This window comes from Engraulis encrasicolus, chromosome 4 (assembly GCF_034702125.1).
Source record: "Engraulis encrasicolus isolate BLACKSEA-1 chromosome 4, IST_EnEncr_1.0, whole genome shotgun sequence".
In the NCBI taxonomy this organism is placed as follows: Eukaryota; Metazoa; Chordata; class Actinopteri; order Clupeiformes; family Engraulidae; genus Engraulis; species Engraulis encrasicolus.
In genome coordinates, this window is record NC_085860.1 from 10,136,366 (window position 1) to 10,155,400 (window position 19,035).

Consider the following 19,035-nt stretch of genomic DNA (forward strand, 5'->3'; position numbering starts at 1 on the left):
CTGTTTATTTTGTAGCATTGTTTCAAAAGCACACAATATGTGTCTGATGAGGCACAAACAGAGCAGGTGTAGTCTATCACCAGCAGAGGGGATTCAAAATGCTTAGCAGCAGAGAGGTATGATAGCTGATGCTTGTGTAATATACATATTATTTAGCTTTCAGAAGGGTAAACTAAGAAGTTGGTTCTGGAGTAAACCAGGTTAAGTTAAAAAGTAATCATCTAATAGAAGAGCCTGGAGTCCTCTTCTATTCAATGATTTACCTCTTAGCTTAACCTGGTTTACTCCAGAACCAGCTTCTTAGTAGAGTCAGAGGAGCATTTTGTCACCAGGCAAGGCAGGCAGCCGCTTGGGGCCCCCAGCACACTAGATGGTGAAAAACAGCTCAACTTCAAACTATAATAGCGGCAATTTGTTTCGAATGTTCATTCTTTTGGGTTTTTGCTTGGGGCCCCCACTGACACTAGAATCGCCTCAGAGTATAGTATAGACCCCTGGATGGGTAAGGATTTCAATTCATGTTTACATGCAGAGAAGGATGCCGACTAAGTACTAGTAAATCTTATTTAATTTTTTTCTGAGTGATGAGGGCATGTTTTTGTCCTCAGAAGTGGGTGCCCTATGTTACAATTCACTGTGTAATCAGTATGATATATACGTACAGCGCAATACACAGGTAACTACATTACAATATACATATCTTTATGTTTATGTTCATGCATATGTTTATGGCCCACGTTCTGTTACTTAAAAATGTGATTGTTTCTAAAGCCCAAATAAATGTAATTACTATTAATGCAAGCTGTGTGGTGGTCACTCATACAGAGGAAAGGTGTGTGTCTTGTGTGACAGAGGAATTGTGTTTTTTCTTGGCTTCTGTTTCTAGAGTCTCTCTGACTGTTTCATGCCCGTAAGTGGAGCCAGAACATTCAAGTGGCACATTTTCAATTTCTGCACATTTGAGCATTATGGAGAGAAAGCACAGTTACACAGCAGGTAATGGTGACTTGCATTGTGAATGGGCACTTTAGCTGAGCGCTCGGAATGTCTTGAAAAGAGGTGGTTGTGATTGAATGGTAAGGGGATGGTGGTGGCAATCAGAACGTTGCAGTAACTGTATAGTGCAACACTGGGAGTGTGGGAGCAACTAGAAGAGTGTTGTGTTTGACTCTCTGAGCGTTTAATTAATTCTGGCAAATCTACTGTGTAGTGGAAGGTTGAGAGGCTAAGCCTTTAACTTTACTTATACAAGACCCAGCAGTCTGGCTCTGGTCTTGCTTGAAAGTGCAGCAGCTAAATAGTCTGGAGCATTAATGGCCCACCACTGAGTGACACAAACATGGGGAGACAAGGGCAGGCCGGGCTTCAAAAGGAGGAGGCGGACCTCAAAAAGATTAGCGCCTTTTTTTCCTTCTAAATGACCTCAACTGCAGCAATTTACCCACATCCAAGAGACCTGCAGGCCTGGCCTTGACTGTTTCCAGGGCTGGACTGGTAATCTGGCATACGGGGCATTTTCCAGGTGGGCCGATAGACCACAGGGGCTGATGCTGTTGGATTGGCCATATTATATACAGTAATATACAGTAAGTCTACAATATTAGAGTATGGAGTGTGGGCTTTTGTGAGGGGCAGATCTAATGTTAAGCCTAAACTCCCTGGGCAGTGTTCTGGTCTCAGTCCAGTCTGGGCTGTTTCTTATTAAATCCTTCCGGAGGAGACAACTGTAGGGACGGCGGGTGGGGAAGATCACAGGAAGGAGGGCTGAGAGGGAAGGAGGGATGGACGGACTACAGAGAGAGACGAGAAGAGAAGAGGAGAGGAGAGGAGAGAAAAGGAGAGAAGAGAAGAGAAGAGAGGAGAGGAGAGGAGAGAAGAGAGCCCTGAAGAGCCTCCTTTAGGTCTCATCAGCCAGCGTGTTGGTCAAGCCCAGTGTTGCCAGATTAGGTGTTTTCCCGCCCAATTGGGCTGTTTAGGATTATTTTAGGGCATTTGGGTGGGCTTTCTGCAGATTTGTGGCCATACAAATAGCAATAGCATTTGGTTTAGGTTGGGTGGGATGTACTGTTTCCAGGTGGGCTTCGAGCATTTTTGGGGCTGAAAATGATCAGTCTCATCTGGCAACCCTGGCTAGGCCTCTGGTCGGGTCGCTCAGTCTTATGGGGCTTTACAGGCCAGTGTCTCCTAGACTTCTATTCTGCAAACCAAGAGCTACCTTGGCCACAGCTGATAAGGGGAGATAAGATAAGAGCAGGCCTGACACTAATCACTCAGCTATGGAGTCTCATCAAAAGAGTCCACTCATTAGTCCATGCCAGGGGCAGCATGCAAACACACACACACACACACACACACACACACACACACACACACACACACACACACACACACACACACACACACACACACACACACACACACACACACACACACACACACACACACACACACACACACACACACACACACACACACACACACACACACATTCAGAGACAGCCTTGAACATTAGAGGGAGAGGGAGAGAGAGAGTATGTGAGGGAGGAGGGAGATGATAAAGATTCCCAGTGAGAAGCTGGAGCAGGCGGACAGAAACACACGTCTAGCTCTCTGGAAAAGAAAACGTGTCAGCAACCGACTTTGTTTTCTTGTGATTTAATTATCTTGACCATTTCCTTAAGTAAACCTGAAGTGGGGAGGCAGTGGTCATCTTTGGAAAAACAAGAAATGGCCTGTGGGTTTCAATGGAAAATGAAAAACTGGTCAATCACTGTCAGATTCAATATTCTTCCATGTTTGTGAAGGCTTCTTTAACCAATATTCGGTAACATTCAATGTCACGATTTACCACATTCAGAATGGTTAGATATTTTCCCTCAAAATTATCCTTTATAATTACATACCTTTGAGGTACCCCCACACTCTGCTGAAGGGGCTGACTGTGCATCGTGTGGCTGTCTGCTATACTGCCACCAGCAGAGGGCGCTACCAACCTCCATTGCCATTGGTGCCATTTAATGTGATCCTGAGCACAGTTGTGAAATTGTGCAATAAAATTACAAAATGCTCATTCCAAAAGTGTGCAATGTTTTTAATAGGTTTAAATCTTCAGAAGGTTAAAAATATAAAGAAATTATTTTAAAACATGGCATTGGGTACTCTTCAACAATAAAACAGCAACATTTTTCTACCATTGAACTAATTGTTTGGAGTGAGGGGTAGAATCAAATATTTTCTTAGTTCTAACCCTTATCCATCAGAACATCTCTAGTGGAATGTTGGAATGAGTACGGATGCCTTACCACCGCAGACATTTCAACATTTTCTTTCAAATGACTCTCTCTTGCTGCTAAAAGGCCTTACAAAAATGCAGTTTGTATTTATAAACGTGTGAATAACATGGCATTAGTGAAAAGTACACGTAGGCATCTTTACATTCCACTTTCCAATATTTTCACTGTTTGTTTGTTTGTATGTTTTGTATTAAAATCTAATGTTAGTCCTTGAATCATAGTGTGAGGTCACAATATTTAACATGCCCCCACTGAGGAATTTGTTTCCACCGTGTCACACTTGTGCAAGAAGGATGCCACTTGTCCATTCCACCAGTAACTTTAATACAACGTTTCGTTGTAACTTTAATACAACGTTTCAAGAAAGTCGGATGACTGAAACACAGTATTTAAGTTGCCAACCGTCTGAAAAAAAATCATTCATTCTCGCGGGGGTCTGTGGGCCCTCCACCAGAAAAAGTTGTATTTCTTAGATACAATTTCCTGCATTTTAACCCAATTGTGTCCCGTTTCAGCTCAATACGCAACCATAATAATTATTTGGGACGATTCTGTATTTTAAGATGCAGTTCGCAACCCTAAGTGACATGGTCTTCCAGTCAAACGGACGGTTGCAACCCTATGACATGGTCTTTTTGTCAAACGGGGGACTCACTTGGAATCTATCAAGGGCAGTGATGCAAACACTCTCTGACTTTTATGATGTCATTGATCCGTTATTATCCTACTTGGGCATGATGGTAATTACACGTGACTTTCAATTAAATCTTCAATGTCTGTTTGTGAAATGGTGAATGCAAGTCTTTGTTTGGTATGTTAGAAACATTTTTTTTAAATTGGAAGGGGCACACAAGGTGAGGATTAAGCTAAAACCTCTGAAGATGCCCATAGGCTAAACACACACACACACACAAGACACACACACACACACACACGCGCACACGCACGCACGCGCGCACAAACACACACACACACACACGCACGCACGCACACGCGCACGCGCACGCACGCACACACACGCACGCACATACACACACGCACGCACGAACGCACGCACGCGCGCACAAACATACACACACACACACACACACACACACACACACACACACACACACACACACACACACACACACACACACACACACACACACACACACACACACACACACACACACACACACACACACACACACACACACACACACACTCAAGGGCAGATCATGCAGATCTGTTGAGCCTAAGTCAACATTGATACAAGGCCTTGGATCGTACAGCACAGGCCTACAGGTGTGCACCTGTGTATGTTGAGAGAATCAGAAAAAAATAACCCGTTAAAACATGTGGTTATACATTTGCTGTTACCAGAATGGCAATGGCTGAGTCGTAGTACATTACTAAAGTCCCTGTGTAACGTCATAGTAAAGGTAGTTAACCTTCAAATGACTATTACATGGCTCCACTGGTGGTATGGCGTGCATTATCCCATTATCCTATTATCCTGGCATGCATTATGGGGCTACGTCCCCTGTTTATGCTGGGCTTTTCAAACCCAAACTTTTCCCTACAGTGGTGCTCATATGTTTACATACCCCAGCAGGATATACGCTTTCTTGGCAATTTCTCACAAAATATGAAGGATTACACAAAACCTTTTTTTTCACTCATTGCTAGTGACTGGCTTAAGATATTTATTAGCAATCTTCTGTGTTTACTCTTTCAAAAGCATGATCACAACCCAAACTACCCAAATGACCCTGTTCAAAAGTTTACATACCCTAGTTTCTGATGCTGAATATGGCCCTGTTTAACATCAGGGACCGCTCTAAATTGTTTGTGGTAGCTGTGGATAAGGCTCTTAATGTTCTCAGATGACAAAACAGCACATTCTTCCTGGCAGAATGGTTGTTTCCTATAAAATTATTGGGTGTCTTGCTGGAACCTCACATTTGAGGTTTCCCCTGAATGGCTCAATGATGTTGAGATCATGAGAGTAAGCCGGTCACTCAAAAACTTCATTTTATTCTTTCTGAAGCTAATGATGGGTTGATTTGTCTTTCTGTGTTGAAATATTGTCATGTTGGCATGTCCAAACAATGGACCATGTGCAGTTTCAAGGCTGATGAGTGTCAAGTTTCCTCCAGTATTTTCCACAGGGCAATGTATTCATCATTCTGCGAGTATGGACCAAAAGTATAGTGCATTTGTAACTCAAATGTCCCCATGACATCAGTGGTCCATGACCATGTTTCACAGAAGGGCATGGTAACTTTCATCATAGGCTCCGTTGACTGTTCTCCAAATGGTACTGTTAATAGTGGCTGAAAAAAGTTCCTTATTGATCTAATTTATCCAAATGACTTTGTCACAGGCATTCTGATGCTTCTCACTATGCTATTTGGTGTATCATATGCAAAATAACATGTTTGCATTTTTGTAGTAATGGCTTTCTCCTGGCAACCCCCAACAGCCCATCTTTCCTCAAGTGCCTCTTTGCTGTACAGTTTAAAACATTTTTTCATGTTGTCCTATATTTCACCTAAAGTTATTTTTTGGTTGTCCTATGCCTCCTGAGCAATTTCCCTTGCAATGATCATTGCAATGCAATGATTCCCTTGCCCAATGGCTTGATTCCAACCAAACCCCCTCATATTGCATTTCTGAATTGAAATTCCAACAGTGCCAACATGACAATATTTCGACACAGAAAGCCAAATCAACCCGTCATTAGCTTCAGATAGAATAAAATTAAGGTTTTTGAGCGACCATCTCTCTCTCCTGATCTCAACATCATTGAGCCACTCAGTGGAAACCTCAAATGTGAGGTTCCAGCAAGACACCCAAATATATTATAGGAAATAACCATTCTGCCAGGAAGAATGTGCTGTTTTGTCATCTGAGAACATTAAGAGCCTTATCCACAACTACCACAAACAATTTAGAGCGGTCCCTGATGTTAAACAGGGCCATATTCAGCATCAGAAACTAGGGTATGTACACTTTTGAACAGGGTCATTTGGGTAGTTTGGGTTGTGATCATGCTTTTGAAAGAGTAAACACAGAAGATTGCTAATAAATATCTTAAGCCAGTCACTAGCAACGAGTCAAAAAAAAGGTTTTGTGTAATCCTTCATATTTGGTGAGAAATCGCAGAGAAAGCGTATATTCTGCTGGGGTATGTAAACATATGAGCACCACTGTATCTGAGATCTTACCATGCAAACGCACCAGAAGTGACAAAAGCTACCAAGAGTCACAGGACTGTTGTCATAGCAAGAGCGACACGAGTGATAAAAACGATTAAAAGCAGAACGCAAGCATTTCGCCATTCCAATTGGCTGCGGCAGCTGTTGACGAACCGCATCATAGCAGATTAGCATAATATTCGCTGACGTTCAACTACAAACTGTCACTAGAATAGCTCAAATCGCCTCTTGTCGCCCAAATAGCTTTTATTTCTTCAGTCGCCAGCGCCTCCATTCAAGGTCTGTCCTTTCCATCGCTGTTGTCGCTCTAGTCGCTTTTGATGTGTTTGTGACATTAGTAGTAATTTGTTAAAAATAGTCTAAAATATTATTGAATGAATGTTCCCCTGAAAAGCCCTTACCCACAACTGATCTCCTCTTCTGCTGTCCCTGTAATTGGTGTTAGTATCTCTGGTAGATTTGAAGTTGAAGTGTGTCCACTGAGAAAGTCTAAAGAATATTTAAGTCTTAGAGAATCAAATCCAGCTGGAGTGCTCCCTGGAACTTTGTAAAGTACTTTATAAAGTTGGTGCTCTTTGGTGACAGGCTTAGTTCATTATAAAAGTTGTAGAATAGCAAGGCACTCAGAAACGTGTCAAAGTGTTTTAATCATGTTGTGCCCATTAAAATAAAGGCCTTTAACTACAAAGAAGATTAGGGCCTTGGTATTCTACAACTTAACACAATATGTAAGTCTTACTTACTATTTGCTGAATGGTCTTCATAGTCTTGGTTGGCTGGAGAGAGTGGCGGGGCAACAGTGTGACATGGACATAATGTTACAGCAAAGACAACCAAATGTTGTTTTACACAACAAGGGTTTTGATGTATTTAATTATTGTACAACATTTACAACTATTCGACAAAGAAGCGCAAGCAATACTGAGTAGCCGCAAAGTATACACAAATTATATTTGTCTGCACATTCCAGTAATACTGCGGGCCACTTTACCAGAGTTTGGTCACTAATTAAAGTGTTGTGTCGGCTGTTAGCTCTCTCAGCCCAATCCGACTGTTGGTGTGGTCCTTAAAATAGCTTACTCACAAGTCAATGGCTAGATTGGCCATGAGGCATACAGGGCATTTGCCCGGTGGACTATTGATGATTTTGGCCTGGGGCCTCCCCTTATTGTAGTGGGATCAGTCCTCATGCCACTACTGTCCTCTCAGAGTCGGATTTTGATATTCATAATGGGTGTTGCGATCAAAACAGCTCATAATCAATGGTTAAAAATGTTGCCACAGGTTTTATTTTCTATCTCAATGCCTGCGGACCAGTCTTGGCTGAAAATGCCCGGCCTGATAATCTGTCCCAGTCCAGCCCTGCGATAAGGGAATGCTGCCCTGCCTTCTACTTGTGAGTGTGTGAGTGAGTGAGTAAGCGAGTAAGCGAGTGAGTAAGCGAGTGAGCGAGTGAGCGAGTGAGTGAGTGAGTGAGTGAGTGAGTGAGTGAGTGAGTGAGTGAGTGAGTGAATAAGCGAGTGAGTGAGTGAGTGAGTGAGTGAGTGAGTGAGTGAGTGAGTGAGTGAGTGAGTGAGTGAGTGAGTGAGTGAGTGAGTGAGTGAGTGAGTGAGTGAGTGAGTGAGTGAGTGAGTGAGTGGGTGAGTGAGTGAGTGAGTGAGTGGGCTAGTGGGCTACATCCACATTAGCCATTCTCTACCACAAGCCCAACCACTTCCTCTTCCCTGAGCCTGGCTGGCTCTGGTTGGCACTGCACACTTCTCTCTGTTTCTTCTCCCTCTCTTCTCTCTCTCTCTCTTCTCTGCTTCTCTCTGTTTTTTTCTCTACTTCTCTCCTCTTTTTTTCATGGTGATGGTAGGAATGCACTTTATGCAACGGAGGCCCCATAGGGTCAACTGTCCTGCGGTGCGTTAAGTGTCGGACTGACACAAGCATGTGCGTGGCATTTAGTAAAATACCATTTCTGGGGTACAGGCCATGCAGGGTGCTGCTGCAGGGGTCAGCCTTGGACACACTGCTCCTGCTTGTAAGTCCCGGGGCATGCTTCGTAACCATGTGCGTTGCTAAGGCTGTCTTAAGAAAGACCCCCTCTGATATCTTGCCTGGTTTTACAACAAGGTTCGACAAATCCCTTCGCTCAGACGCTGTCTGTCCTCATGGCATGTTTTGCTCTGCTTAGAATTTAGCACCAAGATCAAGTATTTAGTAAATGGCTCTCCTGGCTTATTGGAGAGTACTGCGGGCTAGATCTAATCACAGTCAGACCAAAGTCTTGCCTGGTGCTGTCGGCCCCAGCTGGTCTGCAGTCAGATGGACATGATCAGTCTGTTTTACTGGCTAGGTGACGTAGTATGTGATGCGCCCTGTACCACTCTTCACTGTCCTGTCTAAATAAAGTCAAATCCCCTCCAATTTCTTTTTTTTAACCCATTAAGACACGGCGTTATAAATTAGCTGTTACCAGAATAGCAATGACAAAGTCATAGTGCATTACTAAAGGCCCTGTGTTATGTCATAATATTGTAGTGCTATGGTAGTTAACTTTTCAATGACGATTACAGCGTGCCACTGGAGGTACTGCATGCATTAAGGGGCTACAAAAATTCCCTACCCCTTGAGCTATATACTACAAACAGCTGAGTCACAACAAAGTAAGCAGGCCATTTCGAAAGAGTAGCAGGGGTGCAGAAAGAGCCTAGAGTAGAAGGGAACACTGGTGCCCAGGATAGTCTCTCAGTACAAAGTTTCAATGCAGCACTACAAAACTTTATTCTGTATTTCTGTTATTGGGTCATTTGTGATTCTAACTCACAATTCTAAGGGATGGCCTAGTCAATTATATGGACATACCATAGCATAGCCATTTTTCAAGACAACATGGAATTGGAATGAAGTTGTGGTCTGTTTGCAAAGCTCCTTTTTGTGACAGTCTGTCTGCACAGTTGCTTTTTGAGCAGGCCTGAGCACATTACTGTTATTGCAAGGTCTGAGGTGTTGGAGTGTGGACAGACACATGCTGACAGTGTGCTGCTGTCAAAAATGATGCAAGAGGCATCCATTCCTAATCTTTTTATTTTTACACAGTGATTTGGAGTGGGAGTGTTTTCAAATATTTTTTTCTGACTGATACAGAGCACATTCATTGGTGTGAGAGGGTGAAAAATAATCTTGGGGATAAATATTTAGGTGATGAAACAGTTTCTTTCAAGGAAGCGTGTGCACAAGTTTTAACATGTCAGTTTACTTATCTGTATGAAAATGTAATATCTTCCTTCGCCCTACCTTTACACATGCTACACCTTCAAGAGGACAAGGCCCATATTGTGTATTGCACTTAAAGCACACATTCAATTCATGTAATGTCAGATGGAGTGTGACTGGAGACGGGTAATTTTGAGTTTGAGTTTTGACTAGGTCTACACATGACTTTCTTCAAAGAAGGATATTGTACTGTGGCCCAGACAATTCCAGAAGCAGTCTGAGTAGTAAAGTTTGGCAGTTTGAAAAAAGATGTTTCATCAGAGGCTTCTAGTTCTCTATAGAAAAGACATGTGGCTTTGATTAGTGCGCGTGGCTTACTTTCAGTTCTGTCACCTTGCCCAGAACCAACAGGGTGATTGAAATAGCAGAGACTTCGCTGGTTTGCAAAATGTTTACAGCGTCCCCTTGAGAGATGCTTCTTCTATCAAATCCAACCATCTACAACTTGTGAGTGATGATAATACACAAGTGTGTCCCTCATCTACGAGTGTCTCGTTCAACACGTTCAACAAATAAACAAAGTGTTTTCTCGATCAATCTCAAACACCCACAATTACCTCTTGGAAGTCAAGTGTGCTTGAATAGCCGTGTTTCTATTTGTGCGCAACAGAGAAAGACAGAATGCGCATTTCTGATGCGTCTTCTCTGAGTCTTATCGTTGGGGTAGCTGAAAAATGAGAAGTCTGGGGAAAAGTCTGGGACTGGCTTCCCACATGTCTGCGACTCGGCACTCGCTCGATGAAACCAGAGGCTCACCACAAAGACGTCTGGTAGGATTCAATAAAATCAATCAGTTTCCTTGAGGGAGAGTTTCGTCAGCCGAAAATATTGTGGCGAGTAATTACACAAGATTGTCTACCGTGAAAAGACCGTAAATACTACAAAATATGGAATATGCATTCCATATTTCACATTTCACCAAACCAGAATGTTTAAATATTTATTACACTGCCGTCTGGAGAAAACCGCAACACTGTCTGGATCTCCGCTGCCCCTCTCCAGATGTTCAATAATCAGAAGGATTATGGCGACGCAGCCAAGGAGCATTTCGAACTTAGATAGCCTACCAATCAGACGAATGTCTGTTAAAATCAACATGGATCTTTGAGATGTGCCTTCACTTTGCTCATTCTCTGGAAAAAAGACGAGGTAACATTTTAATAAACACACATACATCAGATTGTAATTGGGTTTCATCATTATTAATTGGCGTTAAATTATGTTTTAAATTGTGACCGGAGCTTGATTCAAGTAAATAAGTGATTGCGTATTGCGGGGCCCGCCCCCCTAGGGGACCGGGTTAGCTAAAGAGACTAATTAGGAGACTCCACGTGAGACAGTTCCGCTGCCATCAACCCTGTCGGACCGCGCGCCCTCATCCCCAACCAGCACGGTAGCGTGCAGGCAACAACTTCATACATCTGAACATTTCAAGACTTAGCTGTATTGTTTTAATTTCACAATGGCATTCCGCATTTTGATTCTTTTTTCTATTTACGGAGTTCTCAATGGCCAAGGTAAGAACTATTTATGGCACATTTCGATTGTGGAGTTGACTGTGCCAACTTCGCCAGATGCTAGTGAAATATCATTTGTGTGTGTGACTATGTTTGGGGAAAGACCAGTGGGTGTTCATGATGGTACTATGCACCTCAGTTGCGAGAGGAGAGACGCAACAAGTGATTTAACGGAGGCTATAGGCTGACACTTGGGCAAACCTCTGGGTTTGCAAATGTTACAGGTTAGGTTGGTGGGTGCATCTGAATTGAATTGGTGTGTGCTGGTGTAGTACAGTATGTAGGTGTTCTATTATTGAATGCAGAAAGGCAGAGAGGTTTAGGAAGCTGTGTGCGTGTGTGTGTGTGTGTGTGTGTGTGTGTGTGTGTGTGTGTGTGTGTGTGTGTGTGTGTGTGTGTGTGTGTGTGTGTGTGTGTGTGTGTGTGTGTGTGTGTGAGAGAGAGAGAGAGAGAGAGAGAGAGAGACAGAGAGAGAGAGAGAGAGAGAGAGATTGCTATTGGATATGATTGAGTAAATCAGTCTCCTCTCGTCAGATTTACTCTCCTAAACCGCACGAGGGGTCAGTGAGGCGTGGGAGTGCCTGTTGGCCGTGGCAGGGGGCACTCTTGGCCACTCACAGGGGACATTCTGACGGACAGTGGGGGTCCCCTCTCCTGTCCTCCACCAAATGCCACGCTATGACTGAAGACAGACACAGGGGGTCATCCCTTGGCACCAGGATGGCGGCTCAAATAGAAGTCAAGTCAAGCCGGCTTTATTGTCCATTTCTTTACATGCACCGGTCATACAAAGAATTGAAACCGAAATTCAGACTGAGCTGCTGATGACAAACCTCTCAGAGGTGTTAAGGTGATGATGCATAGAGGGAAACGTTTTGGTCAATGTTGCTAGGCAACGGCCCAATTGGCTCCTTCTTTTCAGATGTGACGATGAAGAACATCTGTCTCCTCCTCATCCAAGTTCTCCTGATGAAAGCGTTGTAGTGATAAACTGTCAAAATAAAATCATTGAATATTTTTGCCCAAAACGTTGCCTGGTGTATCACCATCTTCAGGCCTCCTCTGATGTCACCAACCTTGCTGGGCTTTGCTCAGACAGACCGCCCTCCCCTGGGTGGGCATGTGCAGCCATTCAGTGGCGCCACCATTCATTTCCAATTGATCGCAAGAGCTTTCTGCACATTATCATGACTGCCTGATGGATCGCTGTGACGTCTGTCAGTATGTGGGCCCCTTGAGGGCCCCCTGAGCCAGCCCAAGGCCTCCCCCTTGGGGCACACACACGTCGTACCTCATCAGCAGCTGTCATTTCGCCTCAGCCGTAAGGTATTTACACAGCGAGCGGCGACCGCCTGATGACGGGAACAGGCCACCTGTGGATCAGCTCCTATTGTCAATGACAGCAGGGCGGGGAGGGGCCTATTGTCAATGACAGCAGGGCGGGGCGTAGCGCGGCGGGGCGGGCCGCTTCGACTGGGACTGGGCAGCAGAACCCTGCGGGGCACTCGGTTGGTGAAGACCAGGGGTGTCATTTCCACAGGGACAATGGGGCATTACACCTCAATAACACAATACTCAGATCCAGTTTAACCCCCCAAATTATAATTATAATAACCTACTTATATATTATCTATTTATTGACCCCCCTATATTTAACCCTTTCATGCAGAGCCCCTATAGAGCCTGTTAATTAGAAGGACCAATGTTAATGACCAAGTCTAAATCTGTCTCTTGTTAGTGTCACAGCAATGTTGTGAGTCTGCAACAAAATCCTACTTCTACCCCAAAGTGATGCTACTGGGTTGCCCAGTTGGGGCTGTGCTGTGTTCCTCTGGTCTGTTGGTGAGCGTTCTTGAAGATGTGCTTGGGGGGGTGGGGGGGGGGGGTGTTGGGCGGGTGTTGCTCCCCCTAGCTCATTAGGGCGTGTTTACCCGAGCCCCTCGGCTACTCATGAGGGCGTGTTTACACCAGCCCCTCGGCTACGTATGATCCAGCCATGTGCAAGACCCAAACAGCAGGCTCTTAAAAACCACAATGACGTTCCAAGGTGGCAGCCGCCCCTTGCAGACAATACATCACTGATGAGGAGTGAGGGGAGGAGAGGAGAGCGGAGGGGAGGAGAGGGGAGAGGAGTAAGGAGAGGAGAGGAGGAGAGGGGCGGAGGAAAGGAGTGAGGGGCGGGGGAGAGTAGGAGAGGGGCGGAGGAGAGGAGGAGAGGAGGAGAGGGGCAGAGCAGAGGAGGAGAGGAGGAGTGAGGGGAGGAGAGGGGCGGGGGAGGGGGGCTGCTGTGGGATCACTTGGGCTAAAAGTAAAAACTGTCTCGCCGGGTGAAATAACACACCGCACAGCGAAGAGAGATTGGCTGGGAAAGGGTTAGGGTCCTACCTCCAGGTTTCTGGATGCGTCAGTAAGCTGTGGACCGTCAGACATGAAAAATGATTACGGGCCGTGACAGCCAGAGACAGAGCAGGCCGGGATTAGCAAAGCACAGGGACGGGATACTTAACTGCAAGACAATAGCTCCATAAACCTTGTGCAAGACACACCACTGGACTGTTTCTCGTCAACTCCCACAGAAAAACGTCTTAGTCACTCTCATTGCCTGGAAGGGAACTGTTCAAGGCTATTTTTGCCTGGAGTTTTTAAAGGGTTGCCTGCCTCCCCCTTTTAATAATAACAAACCCCCTTTGATTTGCAAGAGCAGGATTGGGAAGGGAAGGGTGTGTGGTGTAATGATAACAGACCAAAAGGTCGTCGACCAAAAGAACTGAAAGCAGCCGAGCCTTGTTGCTAACGGGGGTGCTGTGCTAACTAGCAAATGGCCTCTGCGTGTTTATGAACCTATGTACCTAACCCCTGCAGCTCACCTAGTACTCTAACCCCTGTGACTCACCTAGTACTCTAACCCAGTGTTTCCCAACCTTTTATGTCTTGCGTACCCCCTAAGCCTTTTTGTCATACCATGAGTACCCCCTCAGTCATGCTTTATATCCCAATGTGACTATGCTCCATATGTTTTTTCATTTTTCCGAGTACCCCCTGCAGTGTGCTCGCGTACCCCTAGTGGTACACGTACCCCTGGTTGGGAAACACTGCTCTAACCCCTGTGACTCACCTAGTACTCTAACCCCTGTAGCTCACATCGTACTCTAACCCCTGTAGCTCACCTAGTACTCTCGAGGAACAACACAGCTCATGGCCCTGAGAGGTAAAGAAGGGTAGAGAGAGAGATGAGGGGGGGAGTGAGAGAGCAAGCAAGCAAGAAAGATAGAGACAGATAGAAAGAGAGAGAGAGAGAGAGCGAGAGAGAGAGAGAGAGAGAGAGAGAGAGCGAGCGAGAGAGAGAGAGAGAGAGAGAGAGAGAGAGCAGCTCTAATAGGAATCCCACATGGGAGCATGGAAGGGGGGGGGGGGGGGGCGTGGCGGGCAGGAGGGCGGCGGGGAGTAGTATGGCAGGGGGTTCGTTAAAAGGCCTCTCATTTCCTCCTCCACTGGCTTTATTACCCGTGCAGGCGGGAAACTCTCCACCCCACCAGCACCACCACCACCACCAGCAGCAGCAATACCCTACCAGGACCTCACCTTTTGTTTGTGGGTGCCTGAGTGTGCGTGTACGTGTGTGTGTATGTGTGTGTGTGTGTGTGTAACTGTGAACTGTTACGCTGATTGCTGTAGTGGTGCTATATGTCTACTCCAATGCGCAATATTGTGTATTAGGTCTTTGTGCATGTTTTGTGTTTGTGTATTTATGAAAGCCAGGGGTTCCCATCCTTCTCCAACTTGGGGTACACTTGAAATTTTGACAATAATTGTGCCCCGTCCCACAGTTTGGGAATCACAGGTGTAAGCTGTCAGACACCTTCATTCCCCTCGTATTAGTAAAAGTACTCCACTCTACTTTACTCTACTAGAAAGCCGCCTGGTCTGCACTGCCCCTCACTAACACAGCAAACTTTATCCAGAGATAGTGAATCCATTGGCATCTCTCCCTCTTCCTCTGTTGTTTCTGCTTTACTCTCTCCGCACACTAACACAGCAAACCACCAATAGAAACCAGCATGGCCTGCACAGCCACTCACGAACACAGCAAACTTGATTATTTCTACTCAACCATCACCACCACCGCCATCACCACCACCGCCATCACCACCACCACCACCATCGCCATCACCACCACCACCACCATCGCCATCACCACCCACCATCGCCACCATCATCATCATCATCATCATCAGCAGCAGCAGCAGCAGCAGCAGTAGAAGACAGTCTGATTATACAGATTATAGAGTTGCATGGCTCTTGGGACAAATGATTTCCCCAGTCTGTCAGTCCTGAATTTCAGTGCCCTTAGTCTCCAGCTGAACACACTCTTCTGTTGGATGATGGTGTTGTAGAGTGGGTGCTCCTTATTGTCCAAGATGGTGAGCAGTTTGCTCAAAGATCTTCTATCTGACACTGAAGTGAAGTGAAAATAGCACCAAAACACACAATTTGTATGTCTATAGAATGCATCTTGAGGGCCCCATGTTTATGTTTTGCCTAGGGCCCCCCCAAAATGGCTAGATCCGCCCTGGCATCCAGGATTTGGAGGAGTGGTGCGTGTCTGACTGAAAGAGAGCACAATACATTGGGAGGTGAGGTGTGTGAAAGATAGCAGAGATGGCCATTTGGTGGTCGCTGTGGTAACGGTGCTTGAGTCCATAGCCAGGGCCGGATTAATGTACAGGCTAGATATGGCTGCAGCCTAGGGCCCCCACCTGTCAGGGGGCACTGAGTAGCCAAAATCCTGACAGCATGCCTTCATCACTACTGACCCCTGGTCTCCATGACAACATTCCTTCATCTCTACTGACCCCTGGTCTCCATGACAACATGCCTTCATCACTACTGGTCTCCACGACAGCATGCCTTCATCACTACTGATCTACTGAGCTCATGAAAGCCCCATTAGGAAACTCCAACTCCCATTGTCATTGTGACACAGCACTCAACGGCACACAAGTGAACACAAGTGGACACTGCACAGTGCACACAACGAAATTGCATTCATGCCTCACCCGTGCAAAGGGGCAGCCCTCAATGGCGCCCCAAGTGAGCAGTGCAGCGGGACGGTACCATGCTCAGGGTACCTCAGTCATGGAGGAGGATGGGGGAGAGCACTGGTTGATTACTCCCCCCACCAACCCACCAACTTCTCTGATAACACACAGCTTGTGAGAAATGGCTCAGCTCATTAGTCATGTGTACCATGGAAGACCTTTCTCATCCATGAAGCTCCGTGGAGATGTTTCTAGCGGTGTCATTTTGTTTGCTTGTGGCAACACGCTGGGTATCCGACAGCCTGTTATGTCTTGATTTCTTTCTCACGCTTGAGTTGGTTCATAATACTTGTCAGCACATGAGCAGCCTAGCCACATTAAATGCATTGTATTGTACAGTACGTCTTTGTTTGGCAGAGAAACGAATGGTTGAGTGTTGTTTGCTTGTGATATTAAGTACAACTACGTATACGGTTGCTTGTCATTTTATTGTAAAACTTTACAGGTACCAATATATCTGTTAAATTGCCATTGCATCTGATGGCCTAGTGCTGTAAAACGTGTGCTGTAAGGGTGAACAAATGATTTACTTCATTACTTATTTATAAACTACTTATGTAATTTATTTTCTGTCCATGATTAACTTATTGACATTTAAGGAAATGTGTAATAAACAACCCCCCTCTATGAATATAGAATAGATGCCTATTAGCTGTTGTTATATTTGTGGTAATCCAATGGCCATTGCCAGAATGTGCAGTTACAGTACAGAAACCGTTAGTGTCAAGTTTAGTACAGCAAGACCTAGGGCCGCCACTAGACATAAGCAGAGGACGCAGAGTGCTTAGGGCACCAACCAGTGCTTGGGGCACCAACCACTTTGGACCCAATATTGGGGCCTCTTAGATAGAGTTTGGCTTAAAACGTCATGGAAAAAAGTATTGAATTACATCACAAAACATATGTATTATTAGTTAGTAGATTATTATTATATTATTCAGTTATGAGGGGGGCTCCTGTCCAGTTATGCTTAAGGCCTCCAAAACCTGAGCAGTGGCCCTGGCAAGATCACAAGATATGTGTCTCATTTTCAGGAGGCGGTAGAGGGTAGTAATGCCCGGTATGCCAGATGGCCAGTGCAGCCCGGGGTAGAGGGTAGGACCTATTTGGCAGTAGGATTACGTTGTGGTTTACAGCAGGAGTCCAACAGACACGTCTGCCAAAGTTATTCCCCGTTTGCCAGGTCAAACAAACCTCAAACTAATGAGTTTATTAGTTCAGTGTGAGTGAGCCAGTTGTTGTTTTTGAGGCCTTTTGGGCATTTTGCTGTTGTTAATTTTGGAGAATGATTTGAACTCCTTTTGGAGATTAAACGTCCCCTGCAGATTCTGCTTTCTCCCAGACAATAAAACTACAATTTCGTTAATTGGAAAATGTTGCATAGTAAAAGCATATAAAAAAATACTTTGCTCATAGGTACAATTTCCAGTTCTATCAGAAAGAGAGTATGTGTTTTTTTGAGTAAGTAAAGTAAATCTAGTCAGCATTGCCTGAATATGACTCACATCAGCCCGTCCCTTCCAGGACTTTCCACTCCAGCAAATCTGCAGTCTTGTCATCCCCATTTCTCATTCAGTTCAATCAAATCTGTTAAGCTGTGCTTTTACGGGGAAGATCTTAGATGAGCTATGGTCAGATACAGACAAGTCAATTGAAAAACGTTCCCTTCCACCAGGTTTTGTTTTGCTCCCAGCCTCTTAATTTTTTACTGTGACGTTTCGGGTCGATGGATCCCTCCCCAGACGTGACAGATGAATACATCCATGCGGTTATGGATGAATACTGCCAGTAGCCTCATAGCATTTAAATACTGCCAGTAGCCTCATAGCAGATTCTTATGGATGAATACAGCCAGTAGCCTCATAGCATTTTGGCCTTGCAAACAAGGCGTAGGCCTATCATGAAAGCAGCAGCAGAAAAAACCTCCTTCATTTACCCCCAGATGCCTATCTCAACTTCACTGAGGAGGGAGGCGGTGTGCTTTGATGATCTGCAATGGTTTGAGTTGGGTGGCAGTTGGGCGTGTCTAAGCTGGGCCGCTGACAGCTTTTCCTGGGCCCAGTACAAAGTCATTTGAAAAGGCCCCCTACCCACTACATACAATGAGAACCCAATTCTAGGCCCCCTATCTCCCTGGGCCCAGGACAACATACCCATTTGACCCCCCCCCCCCCCCCTGTCGTCAGGCTTTTGTCTAAGCCTTGCTGAATAAAAGGAATCCCCTGTGTGTGTTTATTGCCCAGCCTGTGGTGATATAGTTGGGAGTCTTGCAGGCAAGGCAAGTCATGGCATATATACCCAACAAAAGAGGCACTCACAACCCCAGATAAGGAAAAAATAGAAGAGTTTGAAATATAGACAGACTGTGACTGCATACTTCTACAGCGCTCAATACGTACAGATATTGAAGTTGTTTTTCTTCAACTCCTTACAACTTGTGCACCCTGCTTTTCTTCACTTGTATCCCCTTTCATGGTGTTAAACTTTTATTTACATTCATTCATTTCTGAGTAGTTTGATATATTGGTACTTTAATCTCATATTGCACACGGTTTTCACAGTGGAGCACGCTAGTCTTCGCTGAAAGACTCAAAGACTCAAATTCTGTAGGCCTAAGGCGCTTCTGATTAAAAAAACATATATTACTCCTGTGAGCAATTCT

The 19,035-nt window shown here is 45.1% G+C and overlaps 1 protein-coding gene across 2 annotated transcripts in view; it reads left to right on the plus strand.

Annotated features, from left to right (window-relative positions):
* The first annotated feature begins 10,682 nt into the window (after positions 1 to 10,682).
* Positions 10,683 to 19,035, plus strand: part of fbln1 (fibulin 1) — a 65,986-nt gene continuing 57,633 nt past the window's right edge. The window contains exon 1 of one of the 2 annotated variants that reach the window (XM_063196663.1): positions 10,683 to 11,274. In XM_063196663.1, the coding sequence (XP_063052733.1) occupies positions 11,220 to 11,274 (55 nt within the window). In that variant the 5' untranslated portion in view covers positions 10,683 to 11,219. The remainder of the gene's footprint in view (positions 11,275 to 19,035) is intronic. The other variant, XM_063196662.1, reaches the window with a different exon arrangement.